General features: G+C 45.4%; 1 protein-coding gene across 1 annotated transcript in view; it reads left to right on the top strand.

Moving 5' to 3' along the window:
• The window catches only part of LMX1A (LIM homeobox transcription factor 1 alpha), a 140,447-nt gene that overhangs the window by 95,767 nt on the left and 18,823 nt on the right, over positions 1–25,857 (top strand). The window contains exon 3 of the mRNA XM_065409783.1: positions 17,438–17,670. Coding sequence (XP_065265855.1) covers positions 17,438–17,670 — 233 coding nt within the window. The remainder of the gene's footprint in view (positions 1–17,437; positions 17,671–25,857) is intronic.

The following is a 25,857-nucleotide window of genomic DNA, read 5'->3' as shown; positions in this document are numbered from 1 at the left end:
AGAGCTGGGAATGGAAGGGGTGTAGCTAGGAGAATATGCCTCAATGTCTGTCTGAAAAGTGTTCAGACAGTGAGCTCTATTATACTTTGTAATAGTTGCCCAAGGAAAGTTGTGGGTCATTTAAAACTGGACTATAACGTGCTGAAGAACATGCTGGAGAGCAGTCCTCCATCGACTCTATTCCAAGCAGTTAGGTAAAGTGACTTGTTCGATGTCATGTTGTAGGTCAGTGGGTGAACTGAGATTAGACCCTAAATCACCTGACTTCCTCACCCAGTCCCTTTAACCATAGGCTGCGCTGCCTTTTTGGCAGCAAATAGCCTGAGGGGCCAATTACAGTAGATTCATGTAAACCCTTTCCCTGTTGTTCACTTCAAAGAAAAACTCCCCATCTGCATGTTAATACCCGAAATGAGATTAGGAGACAGAACCGCTTCGATAAACTGGATCAAAGTATCTGGACGTTCTCTTGTTAAGAAAGAAAAGCAGCAAGATGGTTCCTGGAGGTTCAACCAGTAGGTGGCGCTGTTAGTGAAATACCTTATTGAAATGAACCTCAGCCGCACCTAGCAGAGCATTAAAGGATTTTATGATGAACATCTCTGCTGTGGATAAGCAAGCTCTGTGACCAGTCCCTGTCTGGTAGAGGAACATGGTACGGAGTCAGGAGTAAACTAAAAACAGAAACAAAAGGAACATAGCTACAAGGTTTGCAGCATCTCCTCAACATGCACCTCTTCACTGCCACAGAGGATGTCACCTTTGACAAACCTTCACAATGCACAGCCTAGACGCTGTATTTTTGCAAGATTTCAAATTGCAAACTCCACAGAGAAACTGGAGATATACAGGTATCTTCTTACTTCCCTGCAGCATAAATTAAAGCAGAGCTTATCTTTAAATCCTCTGACTTTACTGAAGACGGTCACAAAGATGACTATGAAAGGGTTCTGGCTATGTTTGATGCATACTGTATACCTCAGAGACATGCAGTTTATGAAAGAGCATGTTTTCACCGGAGAACTCAAGATTAAGGAGGGAAATGTTGAATGTCTTTATAAGAGCTCTGCCATGCATTGGCTGAAAACTGGTTTTGGGGAATACAAAACATGAAAATATCAGACAGGCTGGTTATTGGGTTAACAGATAGAAACCTTTCACAGCAGCTACAATTGAAGAGAGATTTGACCTTAGGCACAGCTTTACAAAAAGCAAAGCAGTGTGAGCTAGTGAAACAGCAATCCTAGAGCAACTTGAAAAACCTGCAGTGAGCTTACAAACTGTAAACAGACACTTGAGTGTGAAGTCATTATCATAAAGCCCCTGAAACAAGGAGAAAGAACTCCCAGGCTATGAGGAACCAGTTCTAGCCTATGTGCACAAAGTGCAGAAAAAATTAGATCCTAAGAGATGACGCACGCCCATCACAATGTAATAAATGCATGAAATATGGACATTTTGCAGCTGTTTGCCACCCCAAAGGAGTCAGGAAACTGACTTGTCTTATGGACAATCAAGAGCCATTGTTTCTGGGATCTATCACGTGTGATGACATAGAACCTGCCTGGAGAGTGAAATTGAATATTCATGGCAAGACAATTGACTTCAAAATTGATTCAGGAGCTGAGGTCAGTCATCTCAGAAGGGACTTACAATCACCTTCAACCCTTCCCAGAGCTGAAGTCACCTGACATAGCTCTGACTAGCCCTGGAGATTCTGAACTGCATGGGCCAGTTCACCACAGAAACCACTTACACTCTGAATGCAAAACTTTTGTCTTTGTGTGTGATCAAAGGACCACAGACCAACAGCCTTCTCAGCCACAGCGTGGCAGCCATGGATGGACCTAGTGGGAAGTACCAGAGGGGTAGCCGTGTTAGTCTGAATCTGTAAAAAGCAACAGAGGGTCCTGTGGCACCTTTAAGACTAACTAACTGTTAGCCTTAAAGGTGCCACAGGACCCTCTGTTGCTAGTGGGAAGTGTGAAAGAACTCGATGGAATGTTTGGTGATATTCAGGGGTACCATTTAGGGAAGGGGGAGTACCTGTCCCCCCTGAGTTTCATGTCACATTTGGGTGAAGTTTGCAGCAGGAGGGAAGGTGCTGCCCCTCCTCCCCCTGATGCCCTGCTCCACTGCCATCTGCATCCGCAGCACTACAATGGGGCTGCCATTGACCAAGTTGTTCAGGACTCAGAGCCTGCCTCCTGATCTGCTGCGCAGAGCCAGGCAGAGGCTGATGTTGGGATGTCCCCCTCCCACTACCCATCATGTACCCTGTCTCTGCTGAGCTGGGGTGGGGGAACAGGGAACCTCTCTGTGCCACTCAGGAGTGGGAGCTGCAGCTGCTGCTGCTGCAAGCATTCAGGTTCTTGAGTGCTCTACTTAAAGAGACACACTCCCCCCAACACACTCTCTTTTTCACACACACACACACACACACACACACACACACACACACACACACACACACACACACACACACACTTGTGTTGTAGTTGTTGTTATAACTTGGTACTTCCTGTCAAAATTTGCAATGCACATATATTCTCTGTAATTTTATTCTTTCAAAGATCGTTAAGGATTACAGTGCTGTTATTTTTGTTTTTTGGCTGGTCTGTGCATTTCATAATTTAATTTCTCTTATGCTTAAATTTAATTCTTTGAGTAGTGAGTTCTAAAATGCCTAATCTGTCCTGGCTGGAATAATTATCATTATTACTTTTATTACCATATTGTGCTTTGTCATTCATTATTTAAAGTGGTACAATCAACTAATAGTATCCTTCTAGAATGTAAATTTAACTTGCACTCACCTTAGCAGGGCCAGTTTAAAAAAAAATAGCTAAACACATAACTTTAGACACTGGGCAGATGAAGGTTGCTTATTTTCAAATTGTATTTTTAGTTCTATCTGTAAAATAACTTAAAATCTGTATGAAAATAAATGCAGTTCCACGACTGATACTAATAGTAATAATGGAGTCAAATGTTAGTGAATCACATACATGATTGTGATTGGTAAACTTAAATGCCAAAATAATTAGAAAAATTAATTCCTTTTCTTAATAAAAGATTAAAAAACCTTAATTGCTTATGTTAAAATTAAATAAATATGCTTTTAATGGAGTGAAAAACAATTGACTAAAATAGAGTAGATAATGGCAGTAACACAGAGTGTGTCTGTTAGAGGAATTAGGCAGATTTTATTTTTATTTATCTCTACTAAAGATAGTGTACAAAGTATCAAACTTGTGCTTCTGAAATCTGTGTTAAATCTCCAGAATTGATACTTTAAGGTTTGGGATTGGGAATATCTTGCTACATTATCTCCTGATTGTTCTAAATTTACATATAAATTTAAAATGTGGCTTTAATTGGTGTTTGTATATATTTTTTCTTTCTTTATATAGGAATTAGACACAGTGCTCCTGTCAGCTAATTTCTAAGTTATCTGCAAAAAAACCTAGAGTTCTCAGGTGCCTAAGTAGCCCCTGGAATCACAGTTAAAGTTGTCCCCCCCACAAAGAGAATCTGAAATGGCACCCCTGGTGATATTGGATTTTTTAAAGGAGAAGTGGTACAAATCACTTTAAGAGATGATGCTGAACCATATAGTGTACATGCACCTCACAGCCTACTTCCCCCATTACGTCATTAGATAGAGAACTTGTTAAAGAGACTGGAGCTGATTTGCATAATTGAGAAAATCTCTGAGCCAACAGCATGGTGTACCCCAATGGTACCAGTATAAAGAAAAATGGAAACATATGAATGGGTGGATCATAAAATACTTAAGTTGTGAGAGAAAAATCTATCCTCCTAACACTGGATGACTGCCTCCCCAAAGTGAAAGGAGCTACAATATTCTCCAGGAAGGATGCTGTGAGTGGATTTTGGCAAATTCCTTTAGCCAAAGAAAGTATTAAACTGACTACATTTATCACACCCTTTGGGAGGATTTGCTTTCAAGGATTACCTTTGGGATTACCAGTGCACCTGAAATTTTCCAAAGAAAGATGGCAGGATGGTTAATGAGCACAAATGGAGTTGTAGTTTTCCTGGATGACATTGCGATATATGGATCTTCAATGGAAGAACACAGCAAAACCCTCAATGAACTCCTAAGCCTAATCCATCATTCTGGACTGAAGCAACACAAAAGAAAATGATTTGGGAGTCGGCAGAAAATGAAAGTTTTTGCGACAGGCAACAAACAAAGATGGAATCAGTCCTAGCCCTGAGAAGTTAAAAGCAATTCGAGAATTGAATGCACCAATGAATGTACCAGAACTGAGATGTATACGGGGTATGGTAAAATAGTTTGGTCAATACCTACAAGACCATTCCACAGTGACAAAACCACAGGATGAACTATTCAAGTCCAACACATCTTGGCTATGGGGCCCAAATCAAGAAATTGCCTTCAAAAAGAAATGATCTCAGCCGTTCCAGTTCTGAAGTACTATGATGTGAACAAACCCACGATGGTCAGTGCGTATGCAAGCAGTTATGTTCTCGCAGGTGCACTGTTGCAACGACATGGCTCTGAGTGCAAGCTAGTTGCCTGTTGCTCTCACACACTCACAGAATGAAAAGGAGTGCCTGGTAAGCGTATGGGCATGTGAACACTTTTACAGGTTTTTGCATGGACTGGACTCGTTTACACTGATAACAGACCATAAACCTCTTGTAACTTTCATCAATGGAAAAGAGCTAGATCAAGCACCACTGAGATACCAGCGTCTATTGCTAAAGGTTAATGCAATTTAACCCAAGTGCTAAATATGTCTCTGGGAAAAATCTGGTTGTTGAACTCAATTACCCGTGCGCTCAAAGATGGGGTAAAAGCATACGTGGATGCATACAGACCAGTGTCAGAAAAGAGACTACATGACCAGCTACAAAAAGCAACCTCAACAGAGACGTAACTTCAGGACATTCTAAGTTACTTTAGGGGCAGCTGGCCAAAGTATCATAAGGAAGTGACGAGACTGCTTTCTGGAGCGTGGACAATTAAGCGAGTCAGATGGACTCATGATTAAAGTCACTTGCATTGTAATTCCAAGGGAAATGAGAGGAGAAACCTTATCCGGGAAAGAATCAAGGATTAACTAAATGCTGTGAATGGGCTAACCAGTCAACATGGTGGCCGGGTATCAGCAAGGACATAAAGAATAAATTATGCGCATGTGACGATTGCAGAATTAACAGACCAATGCAAAGAACCTTTTTAATAACAACACCTTTACCAGACAGAACTTGGAAGAAGCTGCAAATTTATGGAAATTCAGAGGATATCATTACCTGGTTGTTGTGGACTATTTTTTCAGGTATATAAAAATATAATATACTTGAAATACATGTTGCACTGTTATCGAGAAAATGAAGTGGACTTTTGCTCATTTTGGTATTCCAGAACTTGTGATGGACCATAGACCACAATTCACTGCTGCAAAATTCTGTCATACTGAACAAAAAATGATTTTGATCCTATTACTAGCAGCCCACATTACCCTCAAGCAAATGGAGAGGCTGAGAGAGCTGTTCAGACAGCCAAGAAAATGCTACAGCAGGAAGATCGATTCCTTGCTCTTCTGAGTGACAGATCAACACCAATAGCAGCTCTTGGATATAGTCCAGCACAGCTCCTTGTGGAAAGACAATTCAGACTGTTTTCCAAAGTTGGAATGGTAGTTCTGTCTCCAAAGTGAAGAGAGGAGCCAAATCAGATAAAAAGGCTAAAAGAATTTATGAACGCATTTACAATGGACATCACACAGAGAACTGCTAGGTCTAGAACCTGGTGACTGTGTTCATCTCAAACTGGATGGAGAAAAAGGATGGACAACTCCAGCTGTCAAAAAGAAAAGGAATTCAGCACCCAGATCATATGTCATATGTCAGTGGAGAGTTCAACAGAAACCATTGACATCTACAGTTTTTTCCGCAGAGAGAACAATCAAAAGAGCAAACTCTACAGGTAGCAGATGCAGAAAAAGAAATCAACAACTCAAGGATTCTGGACCGACCATAGCCTGTTGTTGAAACTAATGGACAGCCAGATGACCAAGTAGTTACATGTTCAGGCTGCATAATTAAGAAAGCAGTACAATTCAGAGACACTTAACAAACCAATACATACTGAACTTCAAAGACAGAGTACAGTGTAAATATTGTAAATGGTAGGAATGTCAAAATTAAAGGGGGAGATGGAATGGAATGCTAAAACCTATTATACTGTTCAGCCACCGTGTGTGTGTGTGTGTGTGTACAAATACCTTATTTAAACAAACCTCAGCTATACCTGGCAGAACATTAAAGGATCTTAGGATGAACACAGTTGGAGTGTATACGCAAGCTCTGGGCCCAGTCCAGATCTGGTACAGGAAAATGACAGTTCCTGTTTCCAAAGTGTCAAGAGCCCAACATTTCCGTGGGATGCTCTGACCGGGTGGCGTAGGTGACTCAGGTAGCTGGCAGTGGGTGACAGATGGTTCTCATGTGGGCAGCACATGGAGGGACAGCTCTGTTTCTGAATCGGAAGCCTTGTGTGTTTCAGTTGACTGCCACACAGTGACTGAGCGAAGGAAATGAGACAATGAGCATCTCTGGCCACTTGTTCCTTGTTCTTCATTCCACTGTTGTGGAGGAGAGAGAGACCAGACGCTGAACGGGCACCAAGGCTACAATTCTCCTCGTGCTAATGGATTTGAAAGAGTTAAATTTGGCTAATAAACTCCAGCCTCTGGGGCCTGATTCTCCTCTGGTTTGATGCCGCTTGAGCTCACCCGATCTCGATGGAGCTACTCCCAGCTTTAAACCACTGAGATCAGAATCTGGCAGCGGGTGGGCTACACCCTCCTGTGTGCACAGTCTGACGCCTATGTCAGACATTCGGACAATTCCCTCAACCCCAAACCGCCTTCTATGGTGGAATGAAGGAACCTGACAACACGTGCTGCTATTTCCTGCGACACTTAGTTCAGCTGTGAAGGATCAGTGTCCAATATCCTCCCGCAGCTTGGATACAGCATGTTTACAGCCCCCAGAGGAGCCATAGCTTACCGTGGGGTGTCTGAGAATTGGGGGGGGGGGAGCTGATTTATGCAGGCATTTGTCCCACACTTTCTCTGACAGAGTGCTAGCATCAGCATACTTGCAAGGTGACTATTGCTCACCAAGCATTTATCGAGTGAATTCCCTCTCTCTCCCGTCATAGCTTAGATAATCCTCGTGTTCGGGGAGGCACTGAGCACGTTTGGAGTGCGTCTAGGGGTTGGGGGGGTTTGCAGTGTGTACTTTCAAGGGGTAAAGCAGGGCCTCGCTACCACACAGTAGGTGGGCCTGGGACGGGGGACGGCCTGTCTGTTGGCTCAAGAATGATGAGCATCTACTGGCTGAACCCTCCCGCTGTAAAGCGGTGACAGAAGCTACTACAGATTGGAGGAACCTGGTAGGGCAGATCCCATCTATCTATTCCTCCATCCCAATCACCGCAGAACCCCACCCTTGGGTGCCCCCTGTTGAGGGGCATGGTGCAGGGCCTGGCATGTGGCCCATCAAATGTGGGTTCCATTGTGTCTGAGGATAGTCTGTGTGCTGCGATGCATCAGCCAGACCCTAAAGCAGTGCCAGTGCTTTTCCCACCCTGGCCGGGGGTTAGCTCTCTGTGTTGTAACATGAAGAGCACAGGATTCGTTCTCTGCGCTTGGATTCTCTTTTTACAGTCCACTTAGTCCCTATCCCTGGTCTCTTTGCGTCTTGTGGCAGCAGGAGAAAGGAGGGGTTTGGGGATTCCATGCTCCGCTGCTGGTCCTCCTCGCTCTGGCCTGCAGGTGTCGGCGGGCCCATGAATGAAGCATGTCATTTTTCTCTCTCCCAGGGCTGGCCAGCATTGGAAGGTTTTTGTAGGCAGTTTCCCTCTTAGGGTATGTCTATATTGGAATTAGACACCCACGACTGGCCTGTGCCAGCTGGCTCGGGCTCAGGCTAATTTGCTGTTTCATTGCAGTGTAGACGTTCTGGCTGGGCTGCAGCCCCAGTTCTGGGACCCTCCCACCTCACAGGGTCATACAGCCCAGGCTCAGTACCGAACCTGAATGTCTACACTGCAATGAAACAGCCCCTTAGCCCGAAACCTGGGAGGCCGTCAGCTGGCCCAGGCCAGCTGCAGGTGTCTGATTGCAGTGTAGACACACCCTATGTCCCGGTCCAGTCTCCCCAGGGTGGTCGGAGTGGAGATCTCAGTGCAAGCAACATGTTCAGCTCCCAGTCTCTCACCAGCAGGAACGGATGGGCTGCAGAGCAAGCACACCCAGCCTCTGCTCGCCACCTCTCTCTGCCCGGAGCTGGGCAGGTTGAGGAGACAGAGGGCCTGCTTCGTCATTGCACCACTCCAGTTTCCCATCAATAGATCAGATTGACACCGGGGTAGAGCTGGAGCAATACACTGGCCTGGAGTGAGATGGGAAGGGAGCATTTTGCATCACTGTGCAGTGCCCTCTGTGGCTGAGCAAGAAACTATATGGCTGGGGCTGTGACAGGGACCCACCTCCTTAGCAAAGCAGGGATGGCAAGGGGCTGCAGGCGCAGAAGGGGAGGAAGGATGCAACATTTGTTCTGTGTAAGTAAGAGATGCAGGAGGCTCCCAACTTCAGACGATTTCTCCTTACCATCCAGCGGGATCACTAACAGGAAGGGAAGCGCAGGCTGAGTGTTAATTACATCGGGAGCTTTCTAAAGGGTTTCCCCCTCCTCCTGCTCACCTTGGCGGAAACAGCTGGCATGTGGCGTGTTCAGCCACTGAGTCAGTTGTGGCACCCGGTCAGCTGTGCGCACATCTGGCTCGCAGGTGTTTGGTTCTGTACTTCGAAGCTTGGCAGATACTGGGGGAGTTGGGGTGTGTGTGTCCCCAGTGTTACCTACATATGGAGAGAGACTGAGGTTAATCATCTTCCCCTCCCTTCTCTGAAGACAGGTTCAGGGCTGATACTGTCGCTTACTCCCCTCCCCTTGCCTGAGTCAACATGATGCTTTGAGAGAAGAGGTTAATGAGATTGGCACAGATGGCACCAGCTGCTGTGGGCTCTGAAGTGCTTGTTGACTCCCCAGCAGTGTTTGTCCCAATCTCTTGACAGTTTATTCAGCTGACATGGGCGGGGTGGGGGCCGGGCAAAGGGAGGCAGAAGGGAACAATGAGCCCTCAGTGTTGCTCATTTAGGGAGCGTTGCCGGCTTGGGCCGGCTGGTGAGCCCAGTGTCCACACTCAGCGCGTGAAGACTAATAGTCAGCAGACTCAGGAGTGGAGAGGCAGGTGGATACGGTGCTTGCTTGGGAGTCCTGGGTTCAGTTCCCGGTTCCAGCCCAGGTTTTCTATGTGCCAAAGCAAGGCACTTAGGGCCAGATTTTCAAAGGCATTTAGGCAACTAAAGATGTAGGCCGTCGCCTAGTGGAAGAACTCCCCAAGTGCTTGACTCCCACTGATTTCAATCTGTTTAGGTGCTTTTGAAAATACCACCAGGCACGTATCTAGTGCTCTAGGTGCCTAAATACCTGCCCGTTAGTCTCTCTGGCCCAGATCCTCAAAGGTCCTGAAATCTGGGCCCATTGGTTTGTCTGGGCCTCGGTTTTCTACCTGTGAAGTGGGGATAACAGCACTACCCTATGTCACAGGGGGGTTGTGAGGCAAAATACGTGAGTGTGTGGTGCTCTGGTGATGGGGGTCTGTCTCTGAGCCTAGGATTGATAGATGCTAGAGGTGAGGGCATGGGAATGTCTTCGCAAGAGCTCTCCTCCCCCCCGAGATGCTCTGTAGCTCCGTGAGGGGCAGCTGAGATGTCTCCCCGTGTTGGCCATTCCCCAAGCGTATGTCTGCATCAATAGCTAGCAGATGATGCACCAGTAGATGGCGCACAACAATAGGCAGCCTAGCTCCTGGATTTTATTGGACTAATAAAACACATTGGGCAGTGCATATGGCTGCCTTTGGGCAGCTCTTTACCTCAGCTCTTAACAGATAAGTGTGGCCTTCAGTCCAGCTGTTTTCTGTGGCCTTGTGGGACATGTATGGCTTGGGAGCTCTCTCAGCTGGCTATAGCACATAGATTATATCTGTCTGCATATACACACCCCCCCCATACCCCTTTTTATAGGTGCTTTGTCTCTGTCTCCTGGGGATCCATAATCTCATCTCTAGGATCCCTATCATGTAACTGGGTCTGCACAAGCGCTGTGTGGGTGCTGAGGTCCATCCACATGGGTCCAGTTGCCAGGACCATGGCCTAGAAAGGTGCAAATTAGCACAATGTTTTTTTGTTGTGGTTCCTTTTGTTTGGTGTGATTTCTTACAGACACCCCAAATTGGGCTTGATGCAGAGTGACTATTTAGAGATTTTAAAATGGGTGTGGGAGGGGGCAGAGGGAGGATTTCTGTGTATCTCTATGTGAGCCCGTCTTTGCTGTCTAAAACAGGTCCAGGTTGTGCTCATTTTCTCTCCAAAAGGGTCTCTGAAGCACTCAAAAAATGGACAGAACACAGCCTTAGCAGACGTAAGTCAGCCTAGCTGCACTGATTTCAATGATCCTAGGCTGACTTACACCAGCTTAGGATCTGGTCCAATGTACCTGAGCAACTGTTTTGGCCTACAAGCTTTCACGTTGGTAATGAAATCTGAAAATCCCAATGATCACAGTGGACCCTTCTGCCCTCGGAACCGATTAATCTATTTTCTGGTAGTTTCTGCATTTTGCTGTCAACGTTTTGCACACATCTGCTCCTCTCCTTGTTGGAATGAGACTGATTCAAGACTGAGGCATTTCATTTCCTCTGTGTGTGGGGGGGGTTTCAATTGATTTTTTTTAAAAGTATCTACTCTGACGACCTGATGAGGAATGTTATCATCTGGTAAAGTCTGCCAAGCTGTTCATGGGAAACCCAGGGAAATATGAAGTATCCAAGGGAAGTGGCAAATTCATCATTGCTTGAACTCTTTCAGTACAGGTTGGAGGCTTTTTAAACACCATGCTGTAGTTCAAGCCCAATTGATTGGACTTAATTAGTGTCATGTAGTAACGAAGAATTAGTCTCTGGGTATTTATGCAGAAGGTCAGACTAAAGGATCACAATGGTACCGTTTGTCCTCAGTATCTATGAATGTCAGGATCCCAGCTATGAGATGCAGACGGAGGCCAGAGGGGGGCTCGGTAACTAGGTTCTGAGTTCAGTCCAGGGGGTCCAGGCCAGAAGCAGCAGTCCGTACTAGTGTCACGCTGTAGGGCAAGGTCATGTTTGAGGTCAATGAGCCGCACCGGGTTGGAGCCAAGTAGGTCAGCTGAGTATGTGAGTGGAACAGAGGCAGGGTGAGAAATCAGGAGTGGAGCAGGGCCAAGAACCACGAACTGGGACCAGGAGCAAGACTAGGAGTGTGCAGCAGGGTCTGTCACAGCAGCAAGAATGGGGTCTAACTAGTTTCACAGCCAGCCTGCAGATGTCTTCCCTAGGCCTTACATAGCATGCCTGGGCCAATCAGGGAATCCGGTAGGAACTGCCAGTCAGGGCCTCTGTGGTAGAACATCCAGTAGTATTTGAGCCCTTAGGGCTAATAGGCAGCTGTTCCCCACTCAAACAGACCTGTTTGGGTGGCGGTGTGTCCAGGAACCAGAGAGCCAGGTTCCAGACCCCTGGAGCTTCACAGGGAACTTGTAAAATACTGGTAGGGTGCCGTGAAGATGAACACATTAGCTTATGGTGCCTGTGTTTCATGAACAAAACCAAGAGGTAAGTGCAGACCATAGACGCTGGTCTCATCCCATGGACACAAGTGGTACACCACAGTTTGGGAAGCATCTGAATGACACTCCGAACCCCCCTCCCAAGAACAACCCATCATCTTCTGTTTTCTACAGTTCTTTTAAACACTTTTCAGTGTGCGGGGAAGTGCTGGTTTGAAAGCCCAAGAGATTAAACACCAAATGGGCATGTGCCTAAACCATGCGTTGCCAGAACAACCTACCAAGATGCAAACCTCACTCTGTCTCCATGACCTCTCTGCTGAGATTAACATCAGTGGCTCCAGTTGTGATGTGATCTGTAACTGGACTCTTACCAGCATTTGTATAGGCCCCTTGAAGGCCATAAAATGGTCTGAACTTGGCTGACTTTGAACCAGTGATCTACAGGTGAAAGGTGGCCTAGTAGGTGTGAGCACCAACCAACAGCCTAGTCCTGGAAGTATCCTCTACCATGGAACCACCCACACAGGTTACCATGGTTCTTGGACAAATGGAGGAAGTTGAAATGCAAAGGCAGGAAGCCGGAGGACACATTCTCCTCAGAATCCAACCAATGGCAACATAAGGAATTTATACAAACTCAGGCAATGTCTCTGGTCCTCTGCTCTACCACAACACCCTCCAAATTCCAGCCTTGGAAGCTGTTCCGAATAGTCAGTCAACCAAAAGCCCACACTGTGTCCGCTCTATCCCAAGCCCAGCCACTGCCTGCAGTGAGCAACTTTCCTTTCTCTTTTCTAAACAAATCGAGTGAACCCATCGCAGCCTCCTCAGCCGCATGATCAATGAACCTGTGCAGAAGAAGACTCACAAACCAGACACTTCATCAGAATTGGGCACAGTGCTTCAGCTGCTGGAGCTCAGAGTGAATTCTGTGGCACCATCTGGCACCTGTACCCTGCCCCTCAGGGGTGATCAAATCCAGCCTGCAATGCTTGGTTCCTCTGCTGATAGAAATAGTGAGCTTCTCCCTCTGGGAGGACACCCTGAGTCACCCTGAAACACTCAATAACCCACCCAATTCACAACATGCCACTGACTGAGTCTCAGTCCTCTCCTTCTGGGGCAAGATCCTCAGGAACCATTGGAACCATCTGTCAAGAGTTGTGATGGATTCTCCATCATGGGCAATTTTAAAACCAAGATTGGATGTTTTTCTAGAAGACCTGCTGTACTTCAAGGAGGAGTTATTTCACAGAAGTTCTCTGGCCTGTGTTCTGCAGGAGGTCAGGCTACACAATCGCAGTGGTCCCTTCTGGCCTTGGAATCTATGAGGCAAGACAACCTGGATCCTTCAAAGTCATCTTCAGGCCATTGTTGTTCGCACTGCTGGACTTCCTCCTCAAGGAGATGGGTTAAGCAGTATCAGCATCTTTGTCTGACTTCTGAAGTGCTAACTCACTTACCAGATCCAGAAAAAAAAAAAAAAAAAAAAAATCACCATAATTGCACTGAAATGGCTTTCTTCACTCCTTCCCAACAGATTAGGTGGGCGGGCACCTCCTGCTCCCCAAAATCTCTGCCATCCAGAATTGCACAAGGCTTGGTCTTGTTACCGCTCCTCTTACGTACCTTAGTACAAACCTCAATGATAGAGTGAGACAACATAGGCTGTCAACAGTATGCTAAGTATCCTTTCCCTCCACTGTGTCCTCATATCGTCCAGGGCTTCAGGGAGGTTCAAGGCAAGATGGAGAACAGCTGGCTTAATCAGAATCCTGGGAGGACTGAAGTAATGCTAATTGGGAGAGGTAAATAGTTGGAGGTGTTGTCCAAAGCTATCACCTCTCTGTCGACTGTGCATTCTGGCTGGCGGGTAAGGGAGTACGCAGTCTCAGGGTCACACTGGATTCACCACTAACCCTGGTGCATCAATCAGCAGCAGGCACTAAAGCACCTTCTCTCACCTTCGGCCAACCAGGGATTTTCAAAAGTACTCAGCATTGACCTAACTCTGCTCCCACTGATGTCAATGGACACTTCACCACTGACTTGGCTGGGAGCAGTTGGGTCAACCCTGACGTCTCCACCCATTCCCCTCAAATGGAGACCCAGCCGCTGTAATTCATACATGACTGGACTCTTGCAGCTCTCAGTCCTCTGCCTAGATGAGACATCCAGAAAGGAAAAGCGCATGCTGATCAGTGGAATGAGCCAAAGAACACTTCACATCCCAGCATGCCGCATCCAGCACGGGCTGTCTGTGAACCACAAGATCTAGTTGAAGTTCTGCTGCCGATTTTGGAAACCCCAGAGGGGCTAGGCCATTGTGATTTCAAAGACCAGCCTTTGTGGCAGCCACAGTCGTTGGGTGTGTATCAAGTAGAGATTCAAGAGAGCAGGAACCAGAGTCAACACCTTCTCAAAAGCAGCTGAGAAGAGTCCTACCCGTGATATTTTCAGGTCATTTCTGTAAGACACGTCTTCAGCATAGCATTCCCCAAAGAGCAAGAGAGGAAGAAGACCTGGCAGCACATGCAAAATAACAGCCTATGACTGAGCTGAAATCAGGATAAAGAAATAACATCATGTTCAAAATCAAGGCCCTTGATTACACCTGGAGTAGGTTGGACAAATGCACAGACTGTGCGCTGGGTGGTTCTCTGCATTTTAACCTTGCTCAGCACTTAGGTTCTTTGTAAATTAGATCGAGAGACAGATTATATGGGAGACTCTGTATCCCATTCCCTTGAGTCACCTCGTCCCCCTGTAGAGCTGGCCTCCTGCGGTAATGACAGCTATGCCAATAGGATGGGCGTTGGTGCTAATTGGTGGCAGCTGCCGTTGCTGTTATGTTTACACGGTGCACTTGAAGAATTGATGCCAATAAACCAAAGCAGCCTTGTAATGTATGGCATTAATGGAAATAGCCTGGATCACAGCCCTTCTCTCCAGAGATGTGAATAAGCAAAGGGGGCAGACTGAAGACGAAGGGTGATTTCTGTGGTTCCTACACTGAATGACGGACAATAGTCCACATCCCATGTTAATGAGGGGGAATAGCCACTTGTAATGTTAATGGCTTTATGAATGGGGGAATGGACTTCAGTAATATTAACCAGGGATACGCATCCACTACAAAGGGAAGTACACACCGTTCATATTAATAGAGGTTTCACCCACCATACCCATGGGAAGCTCACCCCAATAATGTTAATAGGAGATGGAACCTATTCTTCTCAGTGTGAGTCTCCAATAGGGAGAGTCAAGTGTCCCTGTTGAACAGGTGATATTCCCTACTAATGCTAACAAGACTTATTCCCTCTCTTGAAAGGGGAAAAATTCCATTACAGTTAGTTAATAATCTCTTGCTCTTATGACTAACACCTATTACTTAATAACCACTAGCACTTTTTCATCTATAGATTTCAAAGCACTTTACTTAAGAGGCCAGTTTCATTAGCCCCTTTTTACAGACAGGAAAACTGAGGCACAGAGCAGGGGCACAACTTGTCCAAGGTCACCCAGCAGGTCAGTAGCAGGGTCAGGTCTTCTGAGTTCCAGTCCATTGTGCTATCCACTAGGCAAAAATAAATATGGAGTACGTTTCATGCTACATGACAGAATCGCGGTCATTAAAGATGGGTAAAACAACCTGTTGTAGCCTCAAATGCATCATCCTACAAGGGCAAAACACCGGATATGCAGCTGGTGTAAATTTATTAAAGCTCCTTTGAAGTCAATTTACAGGCTGTGCTGCATTGAAACATCTATGTCCAAATCAGGAGGACAATACAGTCCGCAATATATTACACGTTCTGAATTCAAAGACAAAATTTTAGCCATAATTATTATTAGAAATAAATGACATTTTTCAAAATAAAAAGTTTAGTCAAAAATGGTCTTTTTTATCAATTGACAATTTTTGTGACACATTTTCACGTTGATTCAATTTTTTTTTCTTTATTTGATGAAACTGGAACTAAAAATTTTAGGCCCTGATCCTGCAAACACTTCTGCAGGTGCTTAACTTTCCTAGCAGGTCAGACCCCATTGGAATTAATGAACCTGCTCAGGGAGTAAAGTTGAGCACGCGAGGAAATAGTTGAAGAATCGGGGCCCAGGTCTGTGGTTTTTCTTTTCTTTTTTCCTTTTGCTGCTCTGTAACTTTGGCAAAAGTGTTCAATTTTTTGTAAGTGTCAGAACTGCAAAAGTAAAAATGACATGAAAAAAAGTGGGAAAAAGAGAAATATTGATGACATTTTAGTCCATTCAGTAGAAAAAAAATTAAAAAGGGAGAGATAGGAAATAAAAAATACCCAATTCTGAAACACATTTTTTTTTACAAAAAATTGAACATTTTCCCAAACAATGAAAAATAATTCAGTTTTTAAACTTGCCAAACGAAAATGGCTTTTAAACTGTTGTTTGCAGTGTTGTAGCCGTGTTAGTCCCTTGATATGAGAGAGACAAGATGGGAGAGAGATCTTTTATTGGACCAACTTATATAGGTGGAATAGACAATCTTTTGAGCTACGCAGAGCTCTGCATTCCTTGTGGGTAGACATAGGACACCTTTTGGACCTAATACAAGGCAAAGATGCTTATGATGTGGTCGGGAGTTGCCTTTACCTTTAACTCATAGGATAAAAAAGTATGTTTCCATTTAGCTTTTATCAATTAAATAAACAAAACCCTCGTGCCTTAAAATTTGGGAAATACATAGTTAAGGAAATTTCAGATAATTTCATTTCAGTATCCAGAAATATTTTTCAGCACTTCTAGCTTTTATTTTGTGTATCTTAGTACTTGTTTTACTAATTAATGAACCACAGTCCACTACCGACCTTAACTCTGACTTTATTCTTGTTAATATCTTGAGTATAAATAAACTAAACACTTCTATTACTTCTGATAATTAGTAAGACGGACTTTGCTACACTCTATTACCCACAGAGATTAGAAATGTATTGCAGTTTAATTATGGTATGTACTTTTTTTCCCAAACACTTTAGGTAATTGAAAGTTGTGAATTACTTAATTTACATAATTCTTGACTCCACTGTTTTCTTATTTGTCAGAAGTAAGCACCGTAAAATGGAGCGATGGGCCCGTGGATACTACAGGTTCCATCATGCAGTGCTCCACCTTGAACTGATGGTGTTATGTTCACGGCACACCCGCAGAAAAGTTAGATTAGAAACATCAGATAATCTTGCTGGAAGATTGCAGTGTAACATTACTTTATTTCTCAGTGGTCAGAGCAATAACACACGAGAATCCCAAACCAGAGAAAGACAAAGCAGGCTGCTCCCTAAAACAGGGACACAACTCACCCCGCCATGTTCTAGGCTGGCTCCTTCCAGCCTGACTCTGCCTCTCTGAGCCCTGGATCTCATGCTTCACCAAAGAGTCATCTAGGCTGCAAGCAGGACCAGGAAACCCCCCAACTCTTAAAGTGATAGCTTGCAATTCCAACACAGTCCTCAATAGACCACAGAGGGAAGGTGGAGCATTGGACACTGGGATTTTCAGTGCAGGCTCAACAAGCCACTGTTCCATATTAAAGACGAGGACAGGTCTGTTTAATACAGATTTGGCGTGTCCCTCCCATCAGGGACAAGGTGGTAACCAGCAGAAGGGGTCACGGTGCCCCCAAGTTGGCAGCCCCACTGGAATGTGTTCCTTCTCTCTCTCCTGCCAGGCTGTTCGCTGTGAAGTGCGGCGGCTGCTTTGAAGGCATCGCACCCAGCGAGTTCGTCATGAGGGCCCAGAAGAGCGTCTACCACCTGAGCTGCTTCTGCTGCTGCGTCTGTGAGAGGCGGCTGCAGAAGGGCGATGAGTTCGTGCTGAAGGAAGGCCAGCTGCTGTGTAAGAGCGACTATGAGAAGGAGCGGGAGCTGCTCAGCCTGGTGAGCCCGGCTTTGTCGGATTCCGGTAAGGGGGAACCCGGAGCAGAGAGGAGTTTGTGGCCTGTGCTGTGGGGAGTGAGTCCAGGCCCCCGCAGAAACATGCCTGACTATTGTTATTGATTTGTATGACCCTAGCACATAGGAGCCCCAGTTGTGGCCCAAAACAAAAAGATGGCCCCGGCCCCAGAGAGCTTATGAGAGATGGACCCCAGCTGGGACATATAAATCCAAACTGAGAACCACTCCAAGCTGTAGGGGTGGGTATGTAACCCACGATAACAGTATGGCTGCTTTTCCCACTTGAGTCATGTAATGAGACTCCTTCTTGGCTCCTGTGTGATGACTGAACCCATATCTCTGCCTCTAAAGGCTCCAGCTTCTATTTCTTGCGTCCAATAACATTAGCTTGTAGGGAGGAGCAGGCTTTTAAATCTCTAGGTGTGGTCTAGCCACTAGAGGGAGACAGAGATTACCATGGGAGCCCCAGTCGTGGGCCATGATCCCGTTGCGCTAGGTGCTGTACAAACACCAAACCAAACAACAATCCCTGCCCCGAAGGGCTTACAAACTAAGCATAAGCCAAGAGACAACCAATGGAGACCGACAGAGGTGGGAGCACCAGGAAGTGAGATTGCTCCGGTCCGAATGATTGGCTGTGGGCTCTGCACACCCACAGCTGAACCGTTATTAAGATTTCTGTAGGCCTCATGGCAGAGAGGAGTTTTAATGAGGGATCCAAAGGAGAATAATGTGTTAGTTTTGTGGCTGTTCGCAGGGTGCTTCTCCAAGCACAAGGAAGAGCAGGGAAGAAAATATCAAGGTGTGGGTTTGAAAATATAAGTAGGTGATGGAGGCTGGAAGTGGGTGATGGAGGCTGGCATCATGAGCCAGTCGGAGGTGGGAGTCGACCTTTCACTACTGGATGAGATGGAGGGTGAAGAAAGCCCATGGAAGGTCTCGAAAGTGCAGACAAGTAGCTTATGTTTGATACAATCAAGATCTGGGGCTGGATTGTCACTTCCCAATCTGTCTGAGGCAGAGATGGCATGTAGCTGCACTGCCCCAGGAACAGACCCGGGAGGAAGTGCTCTGCTGCAGATATATACTCCAGCCAGTGTGTCAGAGGGGTGGACAGTGGTTCAACTGTGGGTCTGCCCATTCCCTGCCCCTATCTACCTACTCCTCCACCTGCAAGGTGGAGGAAGAGTTGCTCCGTGGAGACTCCTGCAGTAATCCATGATGCAGCCTGACTCCTCTCTGCGCTATCGTGAAAGCAGGTCACACTCCTTCCCTTGATGGACTGTTCATTGATAGGTTTTTACACCATCCCACCAGCTCTGACTGTATTTTACAAAGGTTATGCAGAATTATGAACACGCAGAAGGTTTGCGGGACTTGGAATGTTGAAATGATGGAGAGATGCCTTCCCCATGTAGTGACAATAATACTTAGCAGCTTACCTTGGTAGATCTCTTTACAAAAGTGAGTTAAGTTATTATAATGAGTATGTATTATTGTGCAGACATGGTGGGGGAGGTAATAGCTTGTTACTGAACCAACTTCTGTTGGTGAAAGAGAAGCTTTCAAGCTTACAAAAAGCTTAAGAACTTCAACTGATTCCGGGCCTTATTATGCTGAGTGCTGTACAAATACATAGTGCAAATGTCCATAGAGCTGTGCAACAAACTGATCTTTTGGTTCAGTGGCGGATCTGAAAAATAAATTTAAAAAAAATTTCGGGTTGACCTGAAATGAAAATGTTTTGAACTTTTCAGTGAAAAGAAAGTTAAAAAAAAAAATTCATTTCAGATCTAACTGTTTCTGTCAACCCGAACCAAAATGTTTTGTTTAGTTTCTGAGGGTTTTAACCTTTTTTCTTAAATAAAATGGAAGTAAATTCAAAATGAAAAGTCATTTTGAATAGAAAAATCAAAATATTTTGTCTTGAAAATGTTGAAACAAAACATTTTGACTCTTTTGGAGTTCTCTTCCTTGTTTCGACCAAAGCAATTTGTTTTCCATGAACGAAAGAACAGCATATTGGGTCAGACCAATGGTCTATCTAGCCCAGTATCCTGTCTTCCAAAAGTGGCCAATGCCAGATGCTTCAGAGGGAATGAACAGAACAGGGCAATTATTGAGAGATCCACCCCTGTCATCCAGTCCCAGTTTCTGCAAGTCAGAGGATTAGGACACCCAGAGCATGGGGTTGCATCCCTGATCATCTTAGCTAATAACCATTGATGGCTGTATCCTCCAGGAACTTACCTAATTTTTGTTTAACCTAGTTATAGTTTTGGCCTTCACAGCATCCCCTGGCAATGAGTTCCACAGGCTGACTGTGTGTTCTCATAGACTTTAGGTGAGAAGGGACCATCATGATCATCTAGTCTGACCTCTTGCCCATTGCAGGCCACAGAACCTCACTCACACCAGTATTGTTGTGTTATGAAGTTCTTTCTTATGTTTGTTTTAAACCTGCTGCCTATTAATTTCATTGGGTGACCCTGGTTCTTGTTACGTGAAGGAGTAAATAATACTTCCTTATTCATTTCTACACACAATTCATGATTTTATAGAGCTCTATCATATCCCCCCTTAGTTGTCTCTTTTCCAAGCTGAAAAGTCCCAGTCTTTTTAATCTCTCCTCATATGGAAGCTGTTCCATACCCTTAATCGTTTTTGTTGCCCTTCTCTGTATCTTTTTCAATTCTAATGGGGTGACCAGAACTGCACACAGTAGTCAAGGTGTGGACGTACCATGGCTTTATATAGTGGCAGAATGATATTTTCTGTTTTATAATCTACCTCTTTCCCAATGGTTCTTAATATTCTGTTAATTTTTTGACTGCTGCTGCACATTGAGCAGATATTATTTTTAGAGAACTACTCACAGTGACTCCAAAATCTGTCTTGAGTGATAACAGTGAATTTAGATCCCATCATTTTGTATGTATAGCTGGGATTATGTTTTCCAATGTGCATTACTTTGCATTTATCAACATTGATTTTCATCTGCCATTTTGTTGCCCAGTCATCCAGTGTTGAGAGATCCCTTTGTAACTCTGCACAGTCAGCTTTGGATGTAACTATCTGGAGTAATTTTGTATCATCTGCAAATTTTGCCACCTCACTGTTTCCCCCTTTTTCCAGATCATTTAGGAATATGTTGAGCAGTACTGGTCCCAGTACAGATCCCTGGGGGACACCACTATTTACCTCTCACCATTCTGAAAACGGACCATTTATTCCTACCCTTTTGTTTCCTCTCTTTTAACCACTGATTCATGATTTCCTCTTATCCCATAACTGCTTATTTTGCATAAGTGTCTTTAGTGAGGGACCTTGTGAAAGGTTTTCTGAAAGTCCAAGTATACTATATGTACTGGATACCCCTTGTCTGCATATTTGTTTGACCCCCTCAAAAAATTCTAATAGATTGGTGAGGCATGATTTCCCTTTACAAAAGCCATGCTGACTCTTTCCCAACAAATCCTGTTTATTTATTTGTCTTGTGTTCTGTTCTTTACTATCCTTTCAACCAGTTTACCTGGTACTGAAATTAGGCTGACTGGCCTGTATTTGCTAGGATCACTTCTGGGGCCTTTTTTAAAAATTGGTGTCACATTAGCTATCTGCCAGTTATCTGGCACAGTGTCTGATTTAAATGATAGGTTACATACCACAGTTAGTAGTTCTGCATGAATTTGTGAAATATTTTGATCAAACTGACTATATATTTAGTTTGGGGGGGGTGGAGTTTTGTTTGAAAAATTTTGCCCAGGTCCAAAGCCAGTCTCTGCCACAAAGAGCTTCCAATCTAAAAGTAAGTTTTAATATTAGGCAGCGTGACCTAGTGGATAGAGCACTGGATTGGGAGACCTGGGTTCTAGTCCCAGCTCTGCCACTGGTGTGCTGGGTCACTTTGGGTGAGTCACTTCCCCTTTCTGTGCCTCAGTTTCCCCATCTGTAAAATGGGGTCTAAGGATAGTAACCTCCTTTGTAAAGTGCTTTGAGATCTGGGGATTAGAAAAGCTAGGTATTTTTATCATTATTTCCATTTTTACAGAGGGGAAACTGCGGCACAGAGATATGACGTACCTTGCTCAAGGCCATTTGGTGACTCGGGCAGAACTGGGACTAGCCTCCAAGTCTCCCAAATTCCCTGCCTATTCCCTAGCCTCTGAACCACGGTAAATAGCCTGACTGCAAAACTGAGCCTGACATACCCCGGATTTGGTGACCTTGCGGGCATACGGCCAAAGGAGCTGTTTGATAGGATGTTTGGAAAGGGCTGAGGGTGTGATTCCCCAAATGACGAAGGGCTGGGAAGGAGTTTCGGTAGGTGCGTGGCTGGCTGAGTTCCTGTTGAAATGGTGACTTTAATGCTGCTGGAATTTGATTGTGCTATTAATGATGTGTTAGGGTGCCAGAGCCTTGGATCGGCCTCTTTCATTATTTTACACATAAATGTTTAACATTTCCTTTAAAAAAAACCCCAAACCCTAAATAGGAACAGTCCCGCAGCAAAGGCTAGAAAAAGAAAATGAACTTTAAGCAGAAATATTTCAGTTAGATGGGGTGCAGTCCCTAAAGACACCGTCTAAGAGCAGGGGCAGATAGACACATGCCATTTGCCTGTGTCTTGCAATTGCATCTGATTTTCCAAAATACTGTTGGCTTCCTGTTTGAAACATGTTGTCAGACGATAAGGTGCTAAACACCTGGAGGCCGGTGCCCTGTGAAAGGAATGGCCGGCAGTCATTTGTAGCAAGTCTTTGTCGCTGTAATAACAGCTAGCTCTTCTGTAGCAGATCTCAAGCTGTAATAACAGCTAGCTCTTCTGTAGCAGATCTCAAGGGCCTTTGCAAAAGAGGTCAGCATCATTTCACAAGCGGGGAAACTGAGGCACGGAGCAGCGACGTGACTGGTCCGAGGTTACCCAGCAGGCCAGTCGCAGAGCTGGTAATAAAACACAGTCCTAGTCTAGTGCTCTGTTCACTAGGTCGTACTGCCTCCTCTAATAGCTGTCATTATCCTCTGGGAATGTCCCTTTCCAGTACAGGTGTGATGAAGATGGACTGGGACTTTTCTCTGTACTTGTAATGGAGGTGGAAAATCATTGCAGCTGTTGTAGTGAGTGTTGGGTGTCTTGCTGATTTCACTGTTGGGGGAGTTGTATGTTTTGGATGCAGCGGTTATGGTGAGTGAGTATCCAGAGAATGAGTGAGATCCCTTATAGCTAATGGATCTCCTGGAGAGAGAAGCTGATATTCTACAGATTTGGATGGCCCCTATTGGAGGGCTTCCATGCCCTGTGATATTGAGTCAATTAGCATCACGAATGATGAACGCCAACAGCCGAGGGTGCAGTTGCAAGTATTGTTGCTAGAAAGTCAAGTAGATGATTGTCCAATATTGGAATGTATGAATTGGAAACATGGTGCTGTGAGAGTGCTGAATCAGACCTTGGAAAGTCAACTGGCAAAAAATCCCTCTCTCCTCCACTTTTAACTTACTGGAGATAAATATCTATATTTATTGAGGAACAAGCGAGCCAATTCAGATAAAATAAGAACCAACAGGAAGCCTCACCCCAAAAGTGAACCAGATCTGATTTGTGAGGGGTTGTTGTTTTTTGAGGTTTGAAAAAGTTTGGCTAACTTTTTCCCAGGTATTCCCAACAACCTCGGCTTTGCTTACAGTACTTCTAGCCCAACCAAAAGGAGTGGCAGAAACCTCAGGGGGAAAAAAGTCTCTTCCTATGACAACTCCAGCCAGATTCTGGAGACCCAAGAGATCTGGAGGGTTGGGACAAACTTCAGAACAGGATCCAAATTTTTGAACCTATCCCCAAAGCAGACTCAATCCCTAAACCTTTAGTGGCGGTCCGCCATTGCTGCTTGTGACGTGACTGCTTTGTAGCTCAGTCCAGGATGTTCATCTCTTTGCTCCTCCCATCCGATGGGTTCAGTAGCGGGATCTCACTGAATGTGGTGGTGTGCATGTGACACGGTGACTTTGATTTGTGATGCCGTCTGGCAACCCAACATCTCAATGCGCCTCTTTCGAGGTGGAGTGAAAGGGAAATGGGTGATACGCTGCCCTCTTCTGGAGAGGGATGGCTTTGCACTCACCGTGGCTGAACAGCTGTGTGAACCAGTGGACTGCTGCCATGCCCTGTGGAAAGGAGACCGAGCTGTAAGCCCCAAAGCAGAGCAGTGCTCCAGGAAGGTGGGGTAATACCATGTCATGTGAGAAGAGGACGAGGCTGTGCTTCTGCAGGCAGAACCACAGTATAAGCAGAGCTCCAGTGCAGCCTTTCATGAAAGAGTCACCCATGCAGTCTGGCCAGCCACCTCCGTGCTCCTTTAACCTCTTCTCAGTCCCTAACTCTTCTCAGGCTGCTGGCCTGATTTCCAGAAGGGCTGAGCAGCCATAAATCCCAGTCAAGGCAATGGGAGCTACAGGCGTGAAACCAGAGAGTGCCCCCCCGCGAGGTTGTGACTCTCCTTCACATGGTTTCCTGTCTCTCGAACTCACTTCGGGTGGAGTGAGACCCTGAGGCCTTGAACCTGTCACCACAGCAGCTTTCCCCCAGTGCCAGGTGAACCCCATCGAGATCTCCAATGGAGCTTGGTCCCTGACTTTCCCTGTGCTGGAAGGAGCTGTGAAATTAAGAGCTGCGTGTCCAGCCGGTGGCTGCCTTCCCAAAGGCCCTCCAGAAATGTAAGAGGCTGGGAGGGAGGGACACAAACTGAAGGCCATTTTGTGAGAAAATGCAGATGAAAAGCAAGGCTGTGGAAGCCATATGTTCTCTTTAATCTCCCAAACCCTTGCTTCAATTACTGCCTCCCCTGAGCTCCAGCGGCCAAGCCTAAGTAAACAAACCCTTCTGAAAGAAGACCCTGGTTTCCAATTAAAAGTGTACTAACATTTCTCCTCTCCCTAATTCCCTCCAACCAAAGAATTTTTTCATCTCCGCGCACGAAATCAAGTAGCCCTAGATTGCCTCCACACCACCCGGCTCTCTTCCCCATTGAGTTGTGGGGTCACCCAGAGGTCACCACAGACAATATAAATGGCCCCCAGCCCTTTCCCATGTGACGTCAGGAGGAGCCTTAAAGATTAATTAATTCCTACCTCGTTCACGGAAGGCTTTAAAGGCAGAGTTAATTAAAAGTATTACCACACTAAATCCGACTCAACTTTTTTTCCCCACTCAGATGGATTCTTGGAGCAGGTGTTTGGGGAGTTTGGTCCTCCTTTTCATCACTTGCAGAGTAGAGCGCAGAGATCTGTTTGTTTTCAGTGGGTTTTTTTTTAATGTCTTGAAAGCTGTAGCGGCTCCATTATCATCCACTGAGCTGCACTTGTCAGACACTAACAGCAAAATGTCCTGCTGCACTCTAAAGTCATGTGGTTAGAAATAGTAGCCAGATGCTAGCTGGGAAATAGCATCAGGGCAGTAGAACACCTACAGGCATCGTCATAAGATGCTCTCAAGCACTCAGCCTTCTTTGAGAGAGAGAGAGAGAGAGAGAGAGAGTTTTATTGCCATCACCTCTGTGGTGGGATATAAATGAAGACAACAGGGTCACTTGTCCCGAGCAGAAAAATCTCAGGTTCCTTATTCTTAAGTCTCCAGCAATGGGCTGAAGCCACCAAGTTCAGATCTTGGGGGGTTCTTTTAGGCCGTATATAATTCTTGATAAATTACACATAGTGTTAGGCAAACATGAATAGGTTCTGAATAGAAATGGGCTTGACCCCTTTAGCTTTGGGAACGTTCAGATCCAGCAGCAGTTTCTTTTGCAGAAGCTGACATAACGCTTAGTGGAATATAGCTGTTTATATAGGCATCGCTTTACCGGCTACTGAAATGCAGCCATCTCTGGTGTGGAACACTCCTCCCAGGTGTCTAACGGCACAGTATTGCTGCACAGTGGTTTAGGATGGGCATAAGAATGCCATGTGCAGTTGGAACTGCAGGCAGAAGAATGTAATTACCCACGCTGGAATGTAAGCAGGACACTGGCGTTAATGCAGCATTACACATACACAAAGTGGCAAGGAACCAAGAAGTAGCTAGCAGTTACATATTGCATCTGAAACCCAGTGAGCAAACCCCCTTCCTTCGTTTCCCAGTAGCCTGCAAGGAGAGTGGGTTTCTTTCTTGGAGAGGGAGGGAGAGAAAACCCCTGCAGCAGCA

The sequence above is a fragment of the Emys orbicularis genome, chromosome 8 (genome assembly GCF_028017835.1).
Source record: "Emys orbicularis isolate rEmyOrb1 chromosome 8, rEmyOrb1.hap1, whole genome shotgun sequence".
NCBI classification, from domain to species: Eukaryota; Metazoa; Chordata; order Testudines; family Emydidae; genus Emys; species Emys orbicularis.
Note: the sequence above shows the minus strand (reverse complement) of the source record. Positions and strands in the feature narration are given on the sequence as shown.